This window comes from Apodemus sylvaticus, chromosome 7 (assembly GCF_947179515.1).
Source record: "Apodemus sylvaticus chromosome 7, mApoSyl1.1, whole genome shotgun sequence".
Lineage (NCBI taxonomy): Eukaryota > Metazoa > Chordata > Mammalia > Rodentia > Muridae > Apodemus > Apodemus sylvaticus.
The window spans coordinates 127,145,406-127,170,675 of record NC_067478.1 but is presented as its reverse complement, the minus strand read 5'-3'; the positions used below and the strand labels follow the sequence as shown (position 1 = coordinate 127,170,675).

The 25,270-nt window shown below is 42.4% G+C and overlaps 1 protein-coding gene and 1 non-coding gene across 3 annotated transcripts in view; one reads left to right on the top strand and one right to left on the bottom strand.

Annotated features, from left to right (window-relative positions):
• Positions 1–25,270, top strand: part of Trpc6 (transient receptor potential cation channel subfamily C member 6) — a 112,282-nt gene that overhangs the window by 53,169 nt on the left and 33,843 nt on the right. For both annotated transcript variants that reach the window (XM_052189142.1, XM_052189141.1), the window contains 3 exons: positions 13,259–14,033; positions 22,786–22,968; positions 24,859–25,023. In XM_052189142.1, the coding sequence (XP_052045102.1) occupies positions 13,259–14,033; positions 22,786–22,968; positions 24,859–25,023 (1,123 nt within the window). The remainder of the gene's footprint in view (positions 1–13,258; positions 14,034–22,785; positions 22,969–24,858; positions 25,024–25,270) is intronic.
• LOC127690384 (small nucleolar RNA SNORA17) lies at positions 17,713–17,844 on the bottom strand. The gene has a single exon (XR_007979099.1). It is a non-coding gene; the product is annotated as a small nucleolar RNA SNORA17 (small nucleolar RNA).

Here is a 25,270-nt window from a genome sequence, read left to right as displayed (position 1 = left end):
GGAAGTAATAATCACTATTCCTTAATATCTATTAACATCAATGGACTCAATTCCCCAATAAAAAGACATAGACTAACAGACTATACATAAACAGGACCCTACATTTTGCTACGTACAGGAAACACAACTCAGTGTCAAAGACGAACACTACTTCAGAGTAAAAGGCTGGAAAAAATTTTTACAAGCAAATGGTCTCAGGAAACAAGTCAGAGTAGCCATTCTAATATCAGATAAAATTGACTTTCAACCTAAAGTCATCAAAAAAGATATGGAAGGGCACTTCTGACTGGTCAAAGGAAAAATCCACCAAGAAGAACTCTCAATTCTGAACATCTATGCTCCACATACAAGGTCATCCTCATTCGTAAAAGAAACTTTACTAAAGCTCAAAGCACAAATTGCACCTAACATAATAATTGTGGGTGACTTCACCACTCCAGTCTCCTCAAGGGACTGATCAGGAAAACAGAAACTAAACAGAGACACAGTGAAAAGCCTGAGCTTTCAGAGTGCTCTAAACAGTTAGTCCCATTTCTACTTTAAAAAGTAAGTCCTAAGTGCTAAATAGTAATGTCCAACTGATGTTCAGAACCCAGCCCCAGGTCCCAGACCTCCAGTTAAACAGAGGCAGCAACCAGAATTGTTCCTGCAGCTTCTGGCTATTATAAATAAGGCTGCTATGACCATAATGGAACATGTGTCCTTAATACATGTTGGAGCAACTTCTGGATATATGCCCAGGAGTAGTATAGTGGTCCTTGGGTAGTACTATATCCAGTTTTCTGAGGAACCGCCAAACTGATTTCCAGAGTGGTTGTACCAGCTTGCACTCCTACCAGCAATGGAGGAGTGTTTTTCTTTCTTTACATCTTCACCAGCATCTGCTGTCAACTGAATTTTTATCTTAGCCATTCTGACTGGTATGAGATGGAATCTCAGGGTTGGTTTGATTTGCATTTCCCAGATGACTAAGGATGTTGAACATTTCTTTAGGTACTTAAGTGACCCCAAAAATTCCACCAGAGAACTCCTATACCTGATAAACAACTTCAGCAAAGTGATTGATATAAAATTAACTCAAACAAAATCACTGTCTTTCCTCTACTCAAAGGATAAACAGATTGAGAAAGAAATTAGGGAAACATCACCCTTCACAATAGTCACAAATGATATAAAATGCCTTGGTGTGACTCTAACTAAGCAAGTGAAAGATCTGTTTGACAAAAACTTTAATTTTGAAGAAAGCAATCAAAGAAGAACTCAGAAGATGGAAAGATCTCCCATGCTCTTGGATTGGCAGGATTAATATAATAAAAATGGCCATCTTGCCAAGTGTAATCTATAGATTCAATGCAATCCTCACCAAAATTCCAACTCAATTCTTTATAGAGTTAGAGCTATTTGCAAATTTATCTAGAATAACAAAAAACCTAGAATAGCGAAAACTATTCTCAACAATAAAAGAACTGGCAGAGTCACCATCCCTGACCTCAAGCTGTACTACAGAGCAATTGTGATAAAAAAAAATTGCATGGTATTGGTACAATGACAGGCAGGTAGATCAATGGAATAGAACTAAAGACCCAGAAATGAACTCACACGACTATGGCCACTTGATCTTTGACAAAGGAGCTAAAACCATCAATGGAAAAAGAGACAGCATTTTCAATAAATAAATTATGTCGGTTCAACTGGCAGCATTTAGAAGAATGTAAATTAATCCATTATCTCCCTGTACAAAGCTCAAGTCCAAGTGGATCAAGTACCTCCACATAAAACCAGATACACTGAAAGTAATAGAAAAGAAATTGGGGAAGAGCTTCGAGCACATGGGCAAAGGGGAAATTTTTCTGAATGGAGCACCAATAGCTTATACTCTAAGATCAAGAATTGACAAATGGGACCTCACAAAATTGCAAAGCTTCTGTAAGGCAAAGGACACTGTCAATCAGACAAAATAGCAACCAACAGATTGGGCAAAGATCTTTACAAATTCTACATCCAATAGAGGGCTAATATCCAATATATACAAAGAACTCAAGAAGTTAGACTCCAGAGAACCAAATACCCCCATTAACACTCCTCCACTGCTGGTGGGGTTGCAAATTGGTACAACCACTCTGGAAATCAGTCTGGCGGTTCCTCCGAAAACTGGGCACCTTACTTCCAGAAGATCCTGCTATACCACTCCTGGGCATATACCCAGAAGACTCCCCACCATGTAATAAGGATACATGTTCTACTATGTTCATAGCAGCCCTATTTGTAATTACCAGATGCTGGAAAGAACCCAGGTATCCCTCAACAGAAGAGTGGATGCAAAAAATGTGGTATATCTACACAATGGAGTACTATTCAGCCATTAGAAACAATGAATTCATGAAATTCTTAGGCAAATGGATGGAGCTAGAGAATATCATACTAAGTGAGGTAACCCAGACTCAAAAGGTGAAACATGGTATGCACTCACTAATAAGTGGATATTAACCTAGAAAACTGGAATACCCAAAACATAATCCACACATCAAATGAGGTACAAGAAGAAAGGAGGAGTGGCCCCTGGTTCTGGAAAGACTCAGTGAAACAGTATTCAGCAAAACCAGAACGGGGAAGTGGGAAGGGGTGGGTGGGAGGACAGGGGAAGAGAAGGGGGTTTGCGGGACTTTCGGGGAGTGGGGGGGCTAGAAAAGGGGAAATCATTTGAAATGTAAATAAATTATATCGAATAAAAAAAAAACGAAGTTAGACTCCAGAGAACCAAATACCCCCATTAAAAATAGGGTACAGAGCTAAACAAAGAATTGTCAACTGAGGAATACCGAATGACTGAGAAGCAAGTAAAGAAATTCAAATTGTCTTCTGACGTCTACATGTGTGCTGTTGCCCATGCACATAGTACACATGGACACATGCACACATGCCCCTCCCACACACACATAACATGAAAGGAAAAACATTTGACCTGTTGAATGATTGAGTCAATGCAATTGGTAACTCCCATCTAAAATCATACCTGATCCATGAAGAAAGATGTTCTGCAATTTTGGTTTCAATAAATGAAGTTGATGTGCTGCCATGGTTTAACACTCTCCTTCTTCGTACCTGTGTTCACGGATTCAGGCAGCATCCTGTAGTGTGGAGCTTCAGCAATGGATTCTTAGATCTAGCCCTGGTGGTAGAAGTTAAGGGTGTAAGAAATGGTTCTGGAATCTTGAGAAAATGACCACAAAATTCAAAGTATTCCTTTAAGGTTAAAAACATATTACTTCAGAAAGGCACATAGCCATGCCCAGTGAGGCAGACAAGCACCCCAGTGTGTACATGTATACATGTAGACGTTCTGCTAGGTTCTTATTCCTAATGCCAAGGGATCCTGTACTTCACTCTGAGTTGTCACATTTTTATAAGACTGGCTAGTTTGAAATCATGCAGCTGAGAAGCTGAATGCATTTTTTAGCAGAGTGTGAAACCCTCAGCATATATTTTGACTTAAAGAAGTGATGGCCATTGAGGAATTAGAGTTTCTGCCAGGCAGCGTCTCTGGTTTTCCTTTTAAGTTTTTTCTTCTTCAGCGCTTTGGTGGGATGTTTTCATGTCCTCCGGGAGCAAGCTCCAGATTCGCCATTCATGCTTTTTTTTTTTTTTTTTTTTTCTGGAACCAGCATCAGCAGTATAGGCTCTTAACAACTGTTTGTGACAAATGTGAGACACCAACCTGACTCTTTCTCATCTTTAGAATCTCTGTTGTTCACCCAAAGCCTCGTAAGAATATTAGCAAGAGCTTAAAACCCAGAGGGATTAATTTCATAAGAGACTTAATTTTTTTTAAAGTATAAGTCTTGCCTGAACTTGAATGTGTCTTTCCTGGCAAAGCTTAGAGATGTAAGAACCGATCACCACCTAGCAGGGGTTCCCCTGGAATCCTGTCTGTTCATGTTTCTACCAGTCATTGCTGAAAGAGTTCACCATGGCAAAGTTAGGCTCAGCATGGGTCTCAGGCTGGCTGCTGTTGGCTTGGTCCATCCTCCCACTCCAGTGTTTGGGGCCATCATTGCAGATCTGCACAGATTACATTATTGGGCCCATTTGTCTTATGGCACTGGCCAGGATTGAGCCTATGGGGAAGAAGTGTGGGTTGCAGAGGACAGCAAAGTGAGGTTCTGGTCCCTTGCTCATTCCTCAAAGGGCAGGATCTTAAATTGTTCTTTTTTTACAGTGACGTTGCTTCACTTCTGATAACTTTAAAAAATATTTATTCTGTCTCTCTCTCCCCCTTTCTCTCATTGTGTGTGTGTCTATGCACACCATGCACTTGTGCATCTTTCTGCAGAATACAAAAGAGGGTGCCAGATCCCCAGGGCCAGAGTTGCAGGTAGCTATTAGCCATCTAACCTGGCTGATGGGAACTGGCTTCCTGCTCTTTGCAAGCGCAGTGAGTGCTCTTATCTCTGCATTCCATGCCTCTGATGACCAACCATCTTCTTGTGTTCTTGTGTGCACCTTAGCAGTCCTGCTGTGGGTATTGTACTTTATTGTGCTAACGCTCCCTTCATTAAACCTACTTTATCCTCTGTAAATACTCTCATTTCCTGTCCTGGCATCTGCCTTATATAGATGTTACTTGTGAAATGGGAAAACATCTGTCTAAAATACACAGCATCAGGCAGCTGTTGGTAATAGAAGCAAAGGGTTTAAGGGTCTTCCTTTGACAGAATTTGGGTCTATTCTGCTTATGTTATACATAAAGGTTTTAATAGTCTCAAGGACACTCATCAAAATAGATGAAAGTAAATGCCTGTCCCAAGAACCCTCCCAAAGAATATCACAAAGAACGAAGACATGGCAATGAAATTACCTCCTACTGGAAGCTGAAAAGGCAGAACAACTATGCATATCAGATGTCGTTCTGAAAAGACAGAGCAACTATGCATATCAAATGTCGTTCTTCTGTAAAAGCCAAGTTCTATAAGCTCCAGGAGTTGATTGTCGTTTTCCTCTTATAGCTTGGGATCCAGCTGATTCAAACAAGATAATAATAGATGATTAAAACCAAAACACGCAATCCACAGTTTGTACCACGAGCCAGATCTTTCTTTTTCAGCCACAGTTTTGCTACTTCTGAGTGACAAGCATCTCTGGCTCCATCTTGTCCAGGGATTGTGAAGACAGGCAGTGATGGAATGTGACTGATCAAGTGGAAAGTTAGCTTCGATGAGATGAAATAAGTTCCCAGGGGAAAAAAAACAAAGCCAATTGAAGGAAAGCAGAATAAAAATTTGCTACCTAGAAAACTCTCTAGAGTTCATCCAGGTCTGGTGATGCCGTTGTGAAGAGGGGTGGCCACTGACTTTGTGCAGTGACAATCCAGGCAGGAAGAGCAGAGCTCCTGGGAGGCTATTAGCTCTATCTTTAAGGGTAACGCCATCTCCATGGGCAGCATTAAAGACACTCCTTTCAACTTCTGTTATTCCCCATTGAGGTTGTTGTTTATTGAAGGGTACAAAATGTTATATTTGCACAGCAAGCCACACTGTGGCTTAGGCTGCGTGTTTTGTTTTTCTTTGCTGGAGCCTTGCACATGGCGACTGCCTCGGGGTTAATGCAGTTTGAAGGCTGTGAACTTGATTCCTTTGACAGATAGGAGTCACTCATCTGCATGCATGTACTGTGCTCTCATAGAACATGCTCCCACATGTGTGAATTCAGTGCTGAATAAAGAAAGCCAAATAGTTTCTGTACCCAAGGGATTAAGACACATCCCACTAATAATTATTGTTTCTTCAACCCCAAAGAAGGCCCTGGAATATGTAGAGAGAAATTAAATAAATAGGGTCAAAACAGACTAGTATTATATAATTATAATAAAATGACTTCTATCATTCATCCTGAACAATGATTGTAATCTAATTACTTGTGTTGATCAACAGTCTCAAACCTAGTCTGATTCTTCTGGGGAATAATTGTACATATAATAAAATACAATTCTCCACATATCTTTTATTTCTATTTTCTAAGGCTGAATCTATAAAGTCTATTTTTGTGATCTCTAATATTAGCTTTAGTAAACAGGTTTGTGCTTGAGTTTTCCTATTCACCAGAATTTTATAGAAAAAACATGAAACAAAAAACAGAATAACAGTGACAACAACAGTAACAACAAATGCAAGCTAAGCAAGGCACTTACCTTGGGGCTTACTTTGTACAAGAGCACTTTCATTTGGTAAAAGCACACTATCTTGGAACAGGAAGTAGAGGAAATTACCGTAGATGCTCCAGCCCCCGGCATGAAGTTGCTCTGCTCAGCAGCTAATTCATGCTGCTGGCTTTTACAAGTGAGATGGAGTATTCCATCTTTTGCTTTCAGGGCAACGGGTACTATTTTGCCAGATAAAAATCAGGGAAATGAGGTATGTAAAAACCTGATTTTCATGACTTACTTGATATCTGAGCATCATATGAGTCGGTGGTCAATATGAATTATTTCCTAGAACTGGTATTTATATATTGTGATGAGACAAAATGTAAAAATATAGAGATAAAAATATAGATTATTAAACTTTTCACTCTGATAAATATAACTGAATGGAAAGGAAAAGTGTGTGTGTGTGTGTGTGTGTGTATGTATACATCTTTAAAACAGAAGAGATGATTTTGTGAAATTACCTCGTAGTTGAAATGAAAATATCTCTTATTGACCCAGTGTTACGGACTCAGGAGTTGTTCTGTACAATAGGTGTTTGTTCCAGGCTGTGTTTTACTTTCAGAGAGGTAATGTGGTCTATTAACAGGTCATGTATTCCCTGGAAGGGCTAAAATGTTCCTTATTTTAAAAGTTACTTTATCTACTTTGTATTTACAGTTAAAAGTCAGGAATCAAGCAACTCATGGCCAAAAATGAAACACATAACCAAAACAAGCCAAAGGGCAGACTTTGCTCTTGCTTTCTTACTCTGGCTTTGGCTGAGCAGGGGCAGGCAGAAGACGTGTGTCTACCAGCCTGGAAGCAGCATCTCACCACTCATGCCGTGGGAACCTCCCCATGCATGGATTTATTGTTCTTCTAAGGCAGTAGACAATGCACATGTATGTGAACGTTCCTGTCTCGGGTTTTTCATTGAAACAACATAAAAGACAAAATGGAAAGCTCAATGTTTTAAAAACGAAAATGTGCCTGAAATTAATGTCACTGTATTTCACATGTGTTTGTATCAGGAGGGGGCAGAGTGGCTTCTCCCTAGAAAACAGCGTTCTTTTCCCACGGGGATGTCTTTCTTCAAGAGGGAAACCCAAGTGCGAAAAACAGATGAGAGGAAAAGAGGGTGTGTCCCAGGACTAGTGGTTTCTCAAAATAGAACATGACATTTTTCAAAGAAATATTAAGATAATAATTTTTTATTTTTATAGTTTAGAATAAGTACGTTACTACTAAGGCAATATGTTTAATACAAACTTAAATGCACATTGCACACAACTACAGCTGTGGGGGCCGAGTTGAAACGTGATCTATTAATGAAGTTAGTGATAAGATCTTTTTGTCTCTAGAAAAGGTATAGCCACTGTGTTAGTAATCATCATAGTTTGGGCTTTGCCAGGGTCCTTTATTTGAATGATGAGTAGCAAGTGGTGTAGTCCGAGTGCCCATGCTCTCTTAAGTGCCTATCCATGAGGATGTAAACAAATGCAGTCCGAATCTAAGTGCTCTCCAGTTCTTAACTTTAACAGACTCCCAGGGTAATACTCTGAGACAAGCTCCCAGAGTTATTTGTTCTCTTTTTAATGAGTGTCAAAGAGCAACTCTGAGGGGTAGAGAGAGAGAACTCAATGGTTTAGAACACTTGCTGCCCTTGCAGAGGATACTAGCTCAGTTCCAGCCACATATTAGGTGGTTCACAAGCATCTGTACTCCAGTGCCAGGGGATCCAGTTCCCTCCCTGGCCTGTAGGATACCCACACTCATACGGCATATGCACATGCAGATATTTGCACATAAGTAAAAATAGATAACTACTTAAAAATTAACAAAAAGAGGCTTGGTTCTTGATCTTTTGATACTTGGTAATATTTTATGCCTTTCCCCCTTGTTGCTGTTGTTGTTGTTGTTGTTGTTGCTGTTGTCGTTATTGTCTTTTTCAAACCATCCTTCCCGTTCAGCTGACAGATCTTCCTTTCCTCGTCTTTCAACGTTCTTGCCTACAACAGAAATCATGAAAGATCGTATATAGAGAACACAGGAAGTGAAAGGCCAAGGAGATTATCAGAAGCCAGAAAAATGAGAGGGAGAGAAGTGGGCTAAGAATTTCATAAGGAAGATGATGGATGGCTGTTCTTACAACACGCCTCGCTGAGTCCCTGTCCTCTGCCTCATCCATCTTAGAAATAATTAGAAATAATGCCTCTCCTGAAACTCCTGTTCTACCTAGGAAACCTACTTCACTAAGCCAACGTCAGCCTAGCTTTCTAGGGAGAGGTGGAACTCTTTTAGACGCACAGGAGGACTGCTTTAGAGAACAGGAAAGCGAACCCACTAGGCATCACAGTCTATGTGTGGGAAAGCTGACATGACACACGGAGACCAAAGCAAGAGTAGGGAAGCAAGCAACTGCAGAGCAAATTTTCAGAACTACAATCTGCACAGCCTGTATTCTTAATATGCCCAGAGGGATACAAAAAGATACTGAATAAATTCTTACAGAATAAATATTTATGCCATGCGATGGCTCAGTGCAGAAAGGCCCTGGCCACGCAAACCTGAAGGCCCTAGCTAGGTTTCTGGGATTCATGGTGGAAGGAGAGAAAACACTCTTCAAAATTGTCCTCTGATCTCTACACAGACAAGCACCTGTAGCACACCATGTGCATACTCAGTAGTAGCAGTAGTAGTAGTAGTTATAATGATAATAAATGATAATTAATAATTATAAAAATGTAATAGCTAACAAACAGGAATCTATTTTATTATAGCATATTAATGACAAATATACAAAATAAAAGGAAAATATAATAAGAAAAGTATAATAATAAAAATAATAAAAGGAAACATTTGAGAAAGATCTCAAAAATTGAAAACGTAGTAGCAGAAATAAATAACTCATTTGTTATACCATAGGATATGATATACACAGATAAATAGTTGTAAATGAGAGAAAAAAGTGATAAACTTAAATAGCAGTTATGAAAGGTCCACCCTCCACATGCAGGGAAGGCTAACGTAGGCTGGACGCTGTCTAAGGCCTGTGGCAGAGCTGTCCTCAGAGCTGTCGAGGAGAAAGGGCTCCTTGCCTGAGCCTATCACGTAATCTTAAAAGAATCGAGACAGACAAGTGACCCTGAATTCAAAGCGCATGATGCTTTTCAGCAGTTGCTTCAGAACTGGAATCTATCTAATGGAATCCGAGCTTCAGGATTTCTGGCCACCTAGAGCTCCTCACCGCGCACACCTTTGGTTACACTTGGTGATGGCATTACGGCATTTTAGACATGGCTTGTCTACAAAAATTTTGCTTCCATTTACCTGTGAATTCATTTTTCTCAACAACTGGATAATAAATATTCCATTATGTAAAAGTACCACATTTTTACAATGATTTTTAAAATATTTTTTGAAATAATATATTATTCTCCCCTTCCACTTTCTCTCTCCAATCCCTTCCAGTACTCCTTTGCTCTTTCATTTTAATGGCTTCTTTTTAAAAGAAACTTATTGTTTTACACACACACAAACACACACACACACACACACACCTCTTCATATCCCTAATTACAGATACAGCAATATAACTTTCTCAGTCTATGTTACTTGTATGTATATTTTAAAATTGACCATATGATATTTATCATGGTCACTCTTCTATTGCTGTGAAGAGACACCATGGTCAAGGCAACTCTTATAAAGGAAAAGATTTAACTGGGGAGGCAGAGGGACAGACAAGAAGGCATGGTCCTTGAAAAGAAGCTGATGACTATATCCTGATCCACAAACAACAAGCAGAGAAACGAGAGAGAGAGAGAGAGAGAGAGAGAGAGAGAGAGAGAGAGAGACAGAGACAGAGACAGAGACAGAGACAGAGACAGATTCTTCAACAAGACACACATACTCTAACATGGCCATACCTCCTAATCCTTCCTAAACAATTTATCAACTGGGGACTAATCATGAAAATACAAGAGCCCATGGGGGTTCAAAGCGACAGATGATTAGATAACCACAAGAGGGTTTTTCCACTGGAAGAGCCTTTCTCAGGCTCTCAGTATTCTCTGAGTGTTCTAGTTCTTTTGTTTTTTTTTAACATTTTATTAGATATTTTCTTTATTTACATTTCAAATGCTTCCCCTCAGAAAACCCTCTAAGCCAATCCCCTCCCCCTTCTCACTAACCCACCCACTCTTGCTTCCCTGTCCTGGCATTCCCCTACATTGTGACAACGAGCCTTCACAGGACCAAGGACCTCTCTTCTCATTGATGTCCAACAAGGCCATCCTCTGGTACATATGCTGCTGGGGCCATGGGTCCCTCCTTGTGTACTCTTTGGTTGGTGGTTTAGTCCCTAGGAGCTCTGGGAGTACTGGTTGGTTTGTATTGTTGTTCCTCCTATGGAGTTGCAAACCTCTTTAGCTCCTTGGGACCTTTCTCTAGCTCTTCTATTGGCCTCTGTATTTGTCAAGCTCTGGCAAAGCCTCTCAGGAGACAGCTATATCAGGCTCCTGTCATCAATCTCTTGTTGGCATCTATAATAGTGTCTGGGTTTGGTAACTGTATATGGGATGGATTCCCAGGTAAGGCAGTCTCTGGATGGCCTTTCCTTCAGTCTCTGCTTCACACTTTGCCTCTGTATCTCCTCCCATGGATATTTTGTTCCCTCTCCTAAGAAAGACTGAAGTATCTTCTTCCTTCTTCTTGAGCTTCATGTGCTCTGTGAGCTGTATCTTAGGTATTCCGAGCTTCTGGGCTACTATCCACTTATCAGTGAGTGCATACCTTGTGTGTTCTTTTGTGATTGGGTTACCTTACTCAGACTAATATTTTCTAGTTCCATGCATTTGCGTAAGAATTTCATGAATTTGTTGTTTTTAATAGCGGAGTAGTATTCTATTGTGTAAATGTACCACATTTTCTCTATCTATTCCTCTGGCGAGGGACGTTTTTGTCTAGAGCCGACGCCAAACACAGGAGCTTTCCCACTTCCATGTTAGCATGTTCATTGGTGTCTTACTTGTCAGGGCTTCTTTAGGCAGCCATGTTGATGAGAGCCCAAGATATAGCCACTCTAACATGTCTAGGAGACAAAGTCTCACAACAGACTTCACACTGATCCACACAGAACTCACGAGGGATCCTTCAGCTCCTACAATTTTCCTGATACCTCTCCCATAACATACTTGAGATACTCATCATTCGATGGACACCTGGGCTACTTCTATTTCCTGGCTGCTGAGTATGACATCGGGGGACACGGCATGAGCTAGCATCTCTATAGAAGGATATGATGAAGGAAAACAAAAGCTCATGTGAACTGGCAGTGCACTGTACAAGTTCCTTGAACTGTGATCTTGGAGTTGATGAAGTCTCACTAAGCTCCTTCGGATGGTGGGCATCACTCCTACAGACAACATAGTCAGGAAAGCAGATGCAATCCAGAAAAGAAAGGACATTGGGTTTTCTAGACCTGGCTACATTCTGGAAAGGTGGCTTGTGATGTGTCCCAATGCATTGGTACTCTCCTCACACTGGAGGGTGTGTTGCAGGATTTAGAGAGGTTACTCCCCTGAACATAACAAGGAAACCAATCATTTGTCATCTCTGTTTCTTTCATTTAAGCTTCTCCCTTAACCAGGCCTGTCCTGTTCCTCTTTGGGTTTCTGGTAGGTGATAGTTATTACCATCTCATTAGATTTGAACATTCCAATTGAACAAGAGCCTCTAACCTCAAGAAGACCTTCTGGCATTGTTTTGGATCCATAATGGATAGATTTCTTCTTATAGCATTTTGATCAGGACAAAGATTGCTTAAGCTTCTTATTACATAGGCTACAGAGCTCAGTGGAGGCCTGCGGCCTCTCGGCAGCAGTCTCCTCACAATATGCTTCCCTGTCTTCCTGGATTCTTGATTGAGACTTCTTTAAGTTTCCAGCAATTTTGCAAGATGGCAGAGTCTGAGTCTTGATTGTCCTAGCTAGTAAAGCTTTCCCTCAGGACATAAATGATTCCTCTGCTGAGGAAGCTCCCATCTACTCTTACTTCTAGCCCAGCTCTCAAATGCACATTCATCTGACCAGTCATTCTTCCATTTTGGACACATTTTCTCCCAGCAGCTAGGCTAGAAGGCCGTGTTATAGACTCTTCACAAGAGCAAAGCAGCCAGTGATGGGGAAGTGTGCTGACTTCTGCTTTTATATGATAAGATTTAAAGAAATAAATAGTACATTTTTCTGTCTCAATTTTCCTGCAGTGTAAACACTGAAGACTTGAGGAAATTTACTATCCTGTTTGCCAATTTAAAATGTTTTCATGTTCTTTATTCTACTTCCATTTCTGTTACTATCACAAATACCTTGACACAAACAACTTAGAAGAAATAGTTTATCTGGCTTATGATTCCTGGTCACAGTCCATAGCTGGAAGGAAGTCACAGGGGCAGAAGCTTGGGACAGCTGGTCACAGCACAGTCAAAAACAAGGGCAAAGAGGAGCAAATGCACCCATGATACCTCCTTGCTTACTCCTCTTCTAGCTTTCTTGACTCTTCTACAACCCAGAGTGCTAACACAGTGAATGGTGCTGCCCACAGTGAACTGAGACAATGTGCAACCCGGAAAATCCCCTACGATAATCACACAGGCCAATCAGATCTAGATAATACTTCATTAGGACTCTTTCCAGATGACTGTATATTGTGGCAAGTTGACATTTAAAACTAAGCATCGCAGTGACCAAACCAATAGCATTTCCTAAGTTTTTACCATCTGCAGTTCAGAAATACCAATATCTCTCAGTGAATGACAAAAGAAAAAGGAAGTCAATCACCAGGGTCTCTACCTCAAACTGGAATGTTAGACTCTATAACATCCTTATCTTTCCTAAATAAGAAGTTCTTAGAATTCATTAACAAATAAATTAATCTTCATCTTACCAGATAGTATGTCTAGAGATGCCGAGGCAACATCTAATATACTTGAGGATTGCATTAGATGAATGGCAGGTCATTTGGCATATGAAACTGCTCCTAATATGATTTCTCCACCGTCTTTCTGTCTTATTGCAGCCGGGGTAATGAGAACAGACTGACTCACCGGCGGCAGACAGTTCTTCGTGAGAAGGGAAGAAGGTTGGCTAATCGAGGACCTGCATACATGTTTAATGACCACTCGACGAGCCTCTCTATTGAGGAGGAACGCTTTCTAGATGCAGCTGAATATGGCAACATCCCAGTGGTGCGGAGGATGCTGGAAGAGTGTCTCTCCCTCAATGTTAACTGTGTGGATTACATGGGCCAGAATGCCCTGCAGTTGGCCGTGGCCAATGAGCACCTGGAGATTACAGAGCTGTTACTCAGGAAGGAGAACTTGTCTCGAGTTGGAGATGCTTTGCTTCTAGCTATTAGTAAAGGCTATGTACGGATTGTGGAGGCAATCCTCAACCATCCAGCTTTTGCTGAAGGCAAGAGGTTAGCTACAAGCCCCAGCCAGTCTGAACTCCAGCAAGATGACTTTTATGCCTATGATGAAGATGGAACACGGTTCTCCCATGATGTGACCCCAATCATTCTGGCTGCCCATTGCCAGGAATATGAAATTGTGCATACCCTTCTGAGAAAAGGTGCCCGGATTGAACGGCCTCACGATTACTTCTGCAAGTGTACAGAATGCAGCCAGAAGCAGAAGCATGATTCCTTCAGCCACTCTAGATCCAGGATCAATGCCTACAAAGGTCTGGCAAGTCCAGCATACCTGTCATTGTCCAGTGAAGATCCAGTCATGACAGCTTTAGAACTTAGCAATGAGTTGGCAGTGCTTGCCAACATTGAGAAAGAGTTCAAGGTAGGTCCTTCACAAAGATCAAGTACTGAGTAGATGTATTAGCTGTGTGCTCTAAAATATCAGAGCAAGGAATATATGATGTCTACCCGCTTTCAGCAAAGTTCTGTAGAAGCTGTCATTTCAGTTACGTGTGGAAGAGTTGACAGGAATTTGGAAGGCTCAGAGAAAGGGAAAGTAATGCCAAGGTGTGTTTCCACAATGTGCTAATTACTGCGCATGTTGGATTTATTGGAGATCTGTGTGTGTGTGTGAGGGAATGAGAGATGTATGTGGTATGTGTGCTTATGTGAGTATGTGCAAATGAGTGCATGTGCACACGTGTGGTATGGGGAGCCAACATCTGTCACTGGGTATCTTTCTCATCAGTCTCTACCTTATTGTTTGAGACAGGATCTCTCACTGAACCTGGCTCTCATCAATGCAGCTAACTGTCTGGGTAATGAGCATCAGGCATCCAGCATCTAAACCTAGCGCTGGGCTTACAGACATGTGTCAGTGTGCAGGTTTTTTTTTAACAGCATATTCCAGGGATCTCAATTCAGGCACTAATTCTTGTACAGCAGGGACTTTATTGACTGAACCATTTTCCCAGCCTCAATTTTACATTTCATTCAATAAGTATAATTGTTGTTGTAATGATCTGCTTTCTATCAGATACTTTCTATTGACCACAATCCTGAATGGATATTCTTTTGTATTCTACACAAGGTCTGGGGGAGAGGATGGTTTAGTAGGACTTGAATTCAACAACTGGTGAATGACAGAGCTGGGGTCAGAACACAGGTGTCCTCTAATTTTCAGTTTCCTTATCTTTAAACACACACTGTGTGAAGTACACAGCGAAACATGCCACTGCATCAGAAAGATGGCCAAGGCAGTTTGAGAGGCAGTACATACAGGAACAAACAGGACATAAAGAGTGACTATCACGTGGAGCTTGGACTGTTGCTATGGAAGCTAAGGAGAAAGATTAAATTCCTACTAGCCTTCACCCAGCTCTCATGGGAAGTGGCAGTTCAGCTGTGTGTTCAGAATGAACGAGGTTTTGCAAAGTTAAGAATCAGAGGAAAGATACAACAGAAGAGTCTTGTACACATGAGTGAAGCAGGGATGCTAAACTTTAATCTCTTACTATAAGTGTCTGGCGAAAGATGTGGCATCAGATCCACGTGCAGCATCCTCACACTGCAGCGCTTCCTCCATGGGTTATCCAGTCTGATTGTGTTCGTCTTTCTCTGTCCTGCCTCGTCATGACTATTTATGTAAATGTATATATGTTTATATGCATGTATGTAAATATGTATGTGTGCATTGATATGTGGTGACCAGAGGTTGACTTTGAGTGTCTTCCTCAGTCACTCTTAACATTAGGGTTTGTGTGTACAGTGTGTGTGTGTGTCTGTCTGTCTGTGTGTCATGGCATGTGTGTGGAGGTCAGAGACCAACTTTTGAGAGTTGATTCCTTCTCCTATTGTGTGGCTTCTGGGGACAGGACATGGGTCGAAGGTTTGGCGACAAGGACAATTACTTGTTGACCCATCGCATCAGCCCCTGGCCTTAGGTTTTGAGACAGGGTCTCTCATTGTATCTGGAGCTCCTTTATTTGGCTAGACTGGTAGTTCAGAGAGTTCCCAGAATTTGCCTGCCTCTGCCTCCCTAGCATTGGAATTAAAGGCTTGGGCTTTTATGCTGGTGCTGGGGTTGAACGCAGATCTTCAAGCCTGTGCTGCAAACACTTTGTGGGTCACTGAGCTATCGCACCACCCCCAGCACCTTATTGTCTACTTTACCAAACTATACGCAGCTCTGAATCAAGTCATTTGATCAAACTCAGTGTTTTATACAGGTGCATGATAACACAATCTTCTCTATTGTTTGTGGTCTCTATACTGCACACCTTTGGAGATTGCAGTCTAGTCTCTCCTGCATAGGTCCTCTGTGTCACAGCTGTTGGACCCAGGACACAGGGGAGATACAACTGGAGAGATGGAAGAACTTGTCATGCTATGGGGAAGGGTATAGAATTTAAAACTTAGAAATAGCTTATTTCTAGAAAATTTCCATCATTTAGTATTTTCTGACAACTCTTGAAGACTGGAATCTGAAACTTCAGAAGGCAAAATCCATGGAAGGGCCCTGCACCCAGTGGTCCTCAGTAATACCTTCCTTACCTCAGTCTTGCCGGCCTCTCACTCAAGAAAGATGTCTTCTCCAGCAGTGGTGGAGAACGAAGAGGCGATGTACATTAAAAACAGCCCTGATTCTCACTGCTAAACTTGACCACACATGTGAACTTTAGCATTTTTAAAATGTTTTATTGGTTCTTTGTGAATTTTACATCATGCACCCCAATCCCATTGATCTCCCCCCCCCCCAATACACACACTTTCAACAGAGGAAAGAAATCTTGTGGTAGGAGCTGTAGTGTGTCACAGTGTGTCCCACAGTGCACCTTTTGGTCCACACTTTGCTTTGCAAATGTTCATTGTAATGACTTGTTGGCATCTGCGACTCTGTCAATACTGGAACTTCACTGGGACTCCTCTCAGACATCGTGTTGTTGCGTGGTGTTGGGCAGATCTTGTAGCTTTAGATCTGTGGGATAAACTGCAGCAGTTCATTCATAGGTAGATGTTGGGGTGAGCCAACTCTAAGCCCTGAGTCTGGGCCTGAGAGGTGTCTGAACTGGTCAGCCCACTTGCTCTCTCTCCTGCTGTCATGGCTTCAGGGCCAGTTCACATGCAAGCCCACATCCAGGGACACTTGTACTCTGTCTGCTGCTAAGGTGAGGCACAGTGCCTGCCCTCCTGAATACTGCAGCGTGTGGTTACCGTTAGCTTTCTGCTGTCACGACCTCAGGTGGCAAGGGGCAAGGGTAGAGGAAGGCATCTCTCCTTTGCCCACTCTGCCTCACAACAGACAAGTTGCAGGACCAGCCGCTCCCACATCCTCACACTCTCGGGCCCACTCACCCATGCCCCCGGCCATTAGAGTTACCTTCACCCTGCTGCCCGTGTAAAGTGCAGGGCCTGAGCTCCTGCTTTCACGACCCAGTTGGGGCCAATTCTCCTGACCATCTCCTGTGATGAGGGCAAAAGGAAGGAGAGGAGACCTTTTCCTCCATAGATAGCACTACCATGAAGGAGACAAGAGACAGGGCCACGTAAGAGGTGAAGCCAGAGCTGCACAGCCCTCAGACAGAAGATGTCCCCAGCAGCAACCCATACCAGGGAAGTCTGCCTGGCCTTTGGTGTTAACAGACCCTGCTGCTGCAGGGCCACACCACAGACTGAGACATGGCTCCATGTGGCAGCATAGGCCAGGGCCCCACCAGGGTCCCAGGTGACATCACCAGCTACTCACATAATTGTTCCTTACTGCCCTTGAGTCTCCTGTTCTGCCTCCCTTCCCTGTGCCTACATCCTTCTGTTTCTCTCTTTCTTCCATTTCCCCACTTCTTACTTGTTCCTCTTAGTGCTGCCTGGGGCCTCTGAGTGTCTGGGGTCCTCAGGAGTGCTATGTCTTGCTCATGCATCATGGCACCAGGCAGGGGCCATGTCAGGCCTGGTCTGTTCCTCCTGGACCTTTGCAGTGCTGGAGTGGTGGTTGTCTCAGGCTAGTTCCCTGTCCAGGCCTCCTGGCACCACACTGGTGGGTGTCTCGGGCATTTCTTTCAGGGAGTATTAGACCACTAGACATTCAGGTGTTCATGGGTCAGAACACTGAGCACACACACAGCCTCTCTCCTCTCTGCTGTCCACTGGTGCGCATGTGATGTGGCAGCCACACCTGCAGTGTATCTAGGGACAGGCGAGCTGATAGCACTTTAGCACCAGTCTACATGCATCTCTATCACCAAGCCTCATCTTCAGCAGACGGGTGAAGTGTGGGAGGTTTAGGGCATCCATTAGTGGTTTGGGTAATATCATTAGAGGAGGGTCACTTACTACTAGGTACACATGATATTATATAAACAAAGGAAATACCTTTAACTCAAAAATATAGGCTTTATAGAGTAATCTGAGATCTTGACTATTGTAAGTTTAACAGAATTAAGCCTTGGCAGTGGACATAAAAATCAAAAATCAAACAAGCAAACAGATAAACAAACACAAAACCAAAAATGGAAGTCCAGAACTTTGATTTTAATACTATAGAAGGGCAGATTTTCCTGGCTCAAGTCTAAGCTCAGACCAGGAGTGAAAAAGTCCCAAGGGAGAGATCAGTACAGCACAGCCTTGTTGACAAATCCGCAAGTCCATTGGTGTCACCATATGTTTCTGTACGTTAGCTCTACAGACTGTTTTCTGAACCTCACTACCTCGTGGGTTGCTTGTAGTAACACAATGATTCATTTTAGGCCCCCAGGTCCCCGTTCATTTCCCTTAGGCTGTAAGGATCATCAGCATCCCAGGAATTCTGAAGGGAAAGTTTTCTTGCAGCTTTTCCAGCTCCATTATTTGTCCCTAGAGGTCTGTGCCATGCACATGGCTCTCCAGATGCCTCTGCTGACAGAGGGGAAAGGATCGCACAGGAGCTCCTGGTGCGCCTATTTTTAAATCACTGCTGTGTTCTTCTGTGTAATGTTTAAAAACGTCTGGCTTTGCCTGCTTGAAAGATAAGTATCTCCCAAGAACCTGGGCTGAGTTGGGAAGTAGTATTCGTTAGTTCTAAGGTGGTGTGCCTGTAATCAGACCTGACAGGGGAGCAAAGGGTGTCACTTACTCATGATGTCACCTGCAAGACAGAGTCACATACCAGGGACATACAGCTGCAGTTCTGGCTGACCAGACAGAAAGGAGAAAATGTCCTCTTGTCGAGATTTATGAATGATTATAAGTTGTTTCCATTCTGACTTCATGACTGAGCAGCGCTCACGAGAAGAAGAGACAGGAGCTGCCATTTCCTACCTCACATGCCTGGGAAGCAGCAAGCAGGGATTCAGAGACAGTGATGCCTCATGTCGTTCCTGTGCCCTTCTGTACACACCAGCCAAGGGTGCCGACTGTGAGCCTCACACTATGCTGGCTCCCGTGGGCTCAAAACAGAAGTAAGGTATGCCACTTGTCGAGAAAGATACTCAAATTAACTCACAAAAAAACCAAAACAAAAAACAAGTAGCTTTTCTACACCAGTGAATACCATGCTGAGAAGCAGATCGTGAACACACTCCCCTTCACAACAGTCTCAAAATACATAGCTAAGAAAAAGCCTAACCTAGGAGGTGAAGACCTCTGTGGAGAGAACTTTATCCACCTGAACGGAGAGACCAAGAAGTTCACTAGAAAAATAAAACCTTTCTCACTCATGCATCGACAGATTCAGAAACAGCAAAATGGCTGTTCTACCAAAAGCAGCTCCCACCTTGTCTATGAAGAGAGGGTCTGGCATGAACCCCTCATTAGCTGTTCAACACGAATTCTTTAGACCTAGAAGCATACATGCAGTCAGCACAGAGATGATTTACAGCATGTATTTATATCTTTATTTATTTAATATATATATATATAACAACAATGGTTAATGCGCCATGAATTTGGGAGAGGCTGTGAAGGGTAAGTGGAGGTGGTAGGAAAAAGGAGTGGTGAAAATTACATGTGTGTGTGTGTGTTTGTGTGTGTGTGTATGTATGTATGTGTGTATGTATGTATATTGTTTTTTTGAGACAGGGTTTCTCTGTGTAGCCCTGGCTGTCCTGGATCTCACTCTGTAGACCAGGCTGGCCTCGAACTCAGAAATCCACCTGCCTCTGTGTACCAAGTACTGGGATTAAAGGGGTGCGCCACCGCTGCCCAGCACATAATTATATTTTAATTACACAGGAATGGGGAACTACGTGAGTCTGTTGAAGAGAGACAGACGCGTAAATAAAGGAATACAGCAGCCTCCTCAGTGCATACTCACATTGTGCATAAGCAGGCATTTCTTCTGTGTTTCCTACTGAACTGTGAAGTGAATGTCCAGAGGATGTCTCTTGCCAACAGATGTTAGGTCTGCAGCAGTTCACAGCTACAGAAAGGTTTACTGGGACAGCCCGTTCAGGGCTTGGATGCCCTCCACATCTCTCGCATGTCCTTTTCTTCCTTGTTCATTCAGCCTCTCAGCTGAGTAAAACCTGGAAGGATAAATGATGATCATCCAAACCTCCATTAGTGAAAACAGCAGGCCGTTGGTGGATCTGACGCCTTTAGAGGAATGCGTTTCCCTAATTCTTACTTGAAATTGTATCAAATGTACTTTGCGTTTCCCATGGGGCAGTGTCCGTTTATCTCTTTTCCTTCTCAAATCAACTATGGCAGAACTATTATCCTAAAGATCAGGGAAGTCTCAGACGGAAATCCGTTCCTACAGCATGGCTGGGCACCTGTCACTATGAGAGAATAGTATTCCGCCTTAGTCCCGATCTTCAGGTGCATTGCCCTTCTAAAGTCTCCTAGCTTAGCAACGTGGTGTGGTGCCCTCAAAGGCAATGAATGAATTCAGGGCCAAACATATTTATGTCAAAGTTAGATATCAAAAGCTACTGAGTATATTATATGGCAAATAAATATCATTGCATCTACCTGCTCTAACCCAGGATTTGATAACAGGTTTTTGTTTAATTTGATGATATAAGGAAAACCTTATTTCAGGATAAGAAAACAGGAGGGAGGAAGCATTGGGAAGAAACGAATGAAGATGTGAAGAGATGCTGCACAGAAGGACAGTAGCTTACGCTCACTAAAATATGTCCTTCATCCCGATTCCTCCCAGCAGCAACTCAGGTCATGGGAACGGTACAATAGCACAGTTAGAGTTTCTCCGTTAAACATGGTTGAAACTGCACAACTCACACTTGTCTGGATCTCATCACCTCTGTGTTTCTGCCTCTCAGGTGCTGGGATTAAAGGTATCTCCACAAATGCAGGGACTCCCCTACACCTGCAGGTACCACACACACACACACACACACAGACACACACACACCTACACACAGACACACACAGACATACACACACACACAGACACACACACACAGACACACACACACCTACACACAGACACACACACACACAGACACACACACACCTACACACAGACACACAGACACACACACAGACACACACAGACACACATACACACACACAGACACACACACATACACACACACACAGACACACACACACCTACACACAGACACACACACAGACACACACAGACACACATACACACACACAGACACACACACAGACACACACAGACACACATACACACATGTACACACAGACACACACAGACACACACACACATACACACACACAGACACACACACATACACACACAGACACACACAGACACACACACAGACACACACACACATACACACACACACACACAGACACACACAGACACACACACAGACACACACAGACACACATACACACATGTACACACAGACACACACACAGACACACACAGACACACACACACACAGACACACACACACAGACACACACAGACACACACACAGACACACACAGACACACATACACACACACACAGACACACACACAGACACACACAGACACACATACACACATGTACACACAGACACACACACAGACACACACAGACACACACACACACACAGACACACACACACAGACACACACAGACACACACACAGACACACACAGACACACATACACACACACACAGACACACACACAGACACACACAGACACACATACACACATGTACACACAGACACACACAGACACACACACGAAGGTACTCCCACACCCCAGCTACCCATACATACACCTGCACCTACCCACACACACCTGAAGGTACCATCCCCTACACCTGCAGATAGCCATGCACACACACTTACACCCTCTAACACACACACACACACACACACCAGCTGGCTAATTTTTTTCTTCTCTAAAGATAATCTCAGTTCTCAGAATCTATTCTTAGCTCTTATATTTTGACTCTGTGCTAGATTCATAATATAAGAAATAACAATTCATCAAAAAGGTAATTGATAAATCAGAGATGGTGGAACACATATGTATTCTCAGCATTTGAGAGGTGATAGCAGAGAATCAGGAGTTCAAAGCCACCTTGAGGTACTTGAGGATCAGTCTCAAAAAATAACAACACTAACAAAAAAGAAAGAAAGAGAGAAGAAAGGAAAGGAAAGAAAGAAAGAAGAAAGGAAGGAAGGTAATTGTCAAGTGCTTGTTCACCTTTCTAGAAGTCTTTTGACATTCTAAAGTATATATATTATACATTGATGGTGAAATTATATAGGACAGGATCTATGAAAAGTATAGTAGTCATATTGTGGAGGTTTCTCCCATATTAGTTAGTGAGTTTAACACAGAAAAATCTTTTAAAATAACTTTGGTAATGATTTGGGAAGATATTAGAGCCTAGAGAAAATTCTACATGGTGAGAAAATACCCCAGATGATTGACAGCAGAGTAGGATAAGCTGGAGATGGCCGCTCAGCCCAGCGGCAGCACTTGGGAAGCTAATGTGCAATTTTGCTGTAAATTTGAGACCAGGAAGTTTCATATTAGCATGCGCTGCAATGTGAGAGCCTTGTCTCAAAGTAAAATTAAAACAAAACAAATCAGGTGTAGTAAAACTAAAATTTGCTTTTTCCTCTTGAAATCTACAGTGCCTCGACTATCTGAAAATTTCTTCCGTGCATGGGATATGAGCTAGCTCCCCTCATTCTTACCATACTTCTCTTTCCTAGAATGACTACAGGAAGCTGTCTATGCAGTGCAAGGATTTTGTTGTTGGTCTCCTGGACCTCTGCAGAAACACAGAAGAAGTAGAGGCCATCCTGAACGGGGACGCGGAGACTCGCCAGCCCGGGGACCTCGGCCGTCCGAATCTCAGCCGTTTAAAACTTGCTATTAAATATGAAGTAAAAAAAGTAAGGTCGGGTGTGAGGCCCCTTTGTTACTCCAGTGTGTGTGTGTGTGTGTGTGTGCCCAGCTGGGCAGAGCAGAGGTTTCTAACTCGCAGTTACAGTAGGCGGGGTCTCGAGGAAGCATCCAGCAGGTATGGAACTCACAGGGTTGGTCAGTCATTAAATCCTGGCCTGTGGATGTGGAGCATCACAGTCAGGGCCATTTTCCTTGACTCAGGTAATAACACCGACTCCGTATATGGAAACCCTAAGGCATTGTCTGTATGAAGGGAACGAAGTCACACTATTTCAGATTCCACCTTCTTCCTGGCGGTTGCTAGTTTCCAATTTGGACCAGCAGTTTTAATTCCTTTTTCAGCTTGAATCCTTCCAGGGTCTTTGTGGAATACTTTTCAGATTCTGCTTTAGACAATGAATCCTACTTCTTTGACAACTTTCCTAGGACATGAAGACTTTTTATTTTACTTATGTCATTTATTTCTATGTGTGTGCATATGTGCATGTTGGATGAAACCAGAGAGGGTGTTGGATTCCAGGGAGCTGCAGTTTGAGTCTGATGGCTGCTGGGAACTGAACTCTGTTCTGAAAGGACACCAAGTGCCCTAGACAATACAGAGAGGTCTCTCCAGCCATTAACAAGTACTAAATATAGTTCTTTTTTATATATAAAACAAAAGCACTATCTGTTTATAATTATTATTCAGGGTAGACCTGCTGCTTCTCAACCTGCCAGTTAACCAGAGAGTAATTAACCATTACTGTTTCCTTCCACAACTTCTTATTTGAGACTCATCTGGATGGAGTTTTTTTGTTTTTTTAAAAAAACATAACCTATTTTTTTCCTTATGAAATTTTATTTTAGATGATTGCTTTCTTGAATACAGATTAGGATTCACCTCTCATAAAAATATAAATATGTATAAGGGAAACACATTATTTAAATGAAATGTGTGAGAAGGAATTCTAGAAAAATTTAATTGAAAAATTTAAGATGATAACAGAGACTCCCAATGGAGCTGGATGGATAGAACTGACAGGTACAAATGTTAATGTGATCCCTGCAGGAACTCTAGAGCAGTGAAGGGAAAATGTGATTTGTTTTGAAACTGATTTGAGGCCGATCTGGCTCAGCAGTTAAAAACTCACACTGTTTTTAAAGAATAAGCAAGTTCAATTTCTAGCATCCATATCAGAAGGCTCATAGAGTGCCTATGACAGCTTCTGGGGTGTGATGAATCCCTCTTCTGGCTTCTGAAGGGACATGGACTCATGTGAACACATACACAGACACATACACACACTCAAGTCACTCACACACATACACTCACACAAGTCACTCACACACAAAAGCACACACTCACGCACATTCACACAACACACATGTACAAAACACCCACACGGTTACTCTCACACACATTCACATACACACACATGCACACATGGACACACAACACCTACACAATCATGCACATACATACACATATATGCACATGAACATGCATCCAATTAAAAGCAAATCTTTATAAACGAGCTCTATGCCCACATTTAAGCTAGGATGAACTTAATCCTACTCTTTCTTGCTAAAAAGAAAAATAAATACAATGCATAAATTTGTACTTGTGCAAAATACTAATAAATCTTTTTATAATGTTAAAAACCCAAGTGTTTTCAGTGTTTCAAAAGATAGGCCACCAATCATGGGGGAGAGGCCATCAACAGGAATATCGGAATATAGAGAGCAGATTTAGAACTGTTTTGCTTGCTACCTGTCAGATGCCTTGTCTGTTCCTTAGTTATAACTGCATTTCTCCTGGGAAAGCATCAGGGCTCCAGAGGACGGCCTAAGCTGAGCTGCCTTTAATCAGATCATTCTGTGTGTGGTCTCGCCCCTAGTTTGTGGCTCATCCAAACTGCCAGCAACAGCTCCTGTCCATATGGTATGAGAACCTCTCCGGCTTACGGCAGCAGACCATGGCAGTGAAGTTTCTCGTGGTCCTCGCTGTCGCCATTGGACTGCCCTTCCTGGCTCTCATATACTGGTGTGCACCTTGCAGCAAGGTATGTCTGTGAGGCCTGCAGTCCATCTGTATTGAATTCTGTACAGCAGGCACAGATCTAGCTCCAAAATGAGAATCTGATTTGAGGTACACAGGTTTAAATAATCTTTCTATTTGTTTGAGAATTTCATATATGCATCTAATGAATTTCAACACGTCCCCCTCTCACTCTTTCCCTGTATACACTGCCCTCTACCTTCCTAACTCCATGTGCTCTTTTTAAAACCCACAGAGTTCATTTAATACTG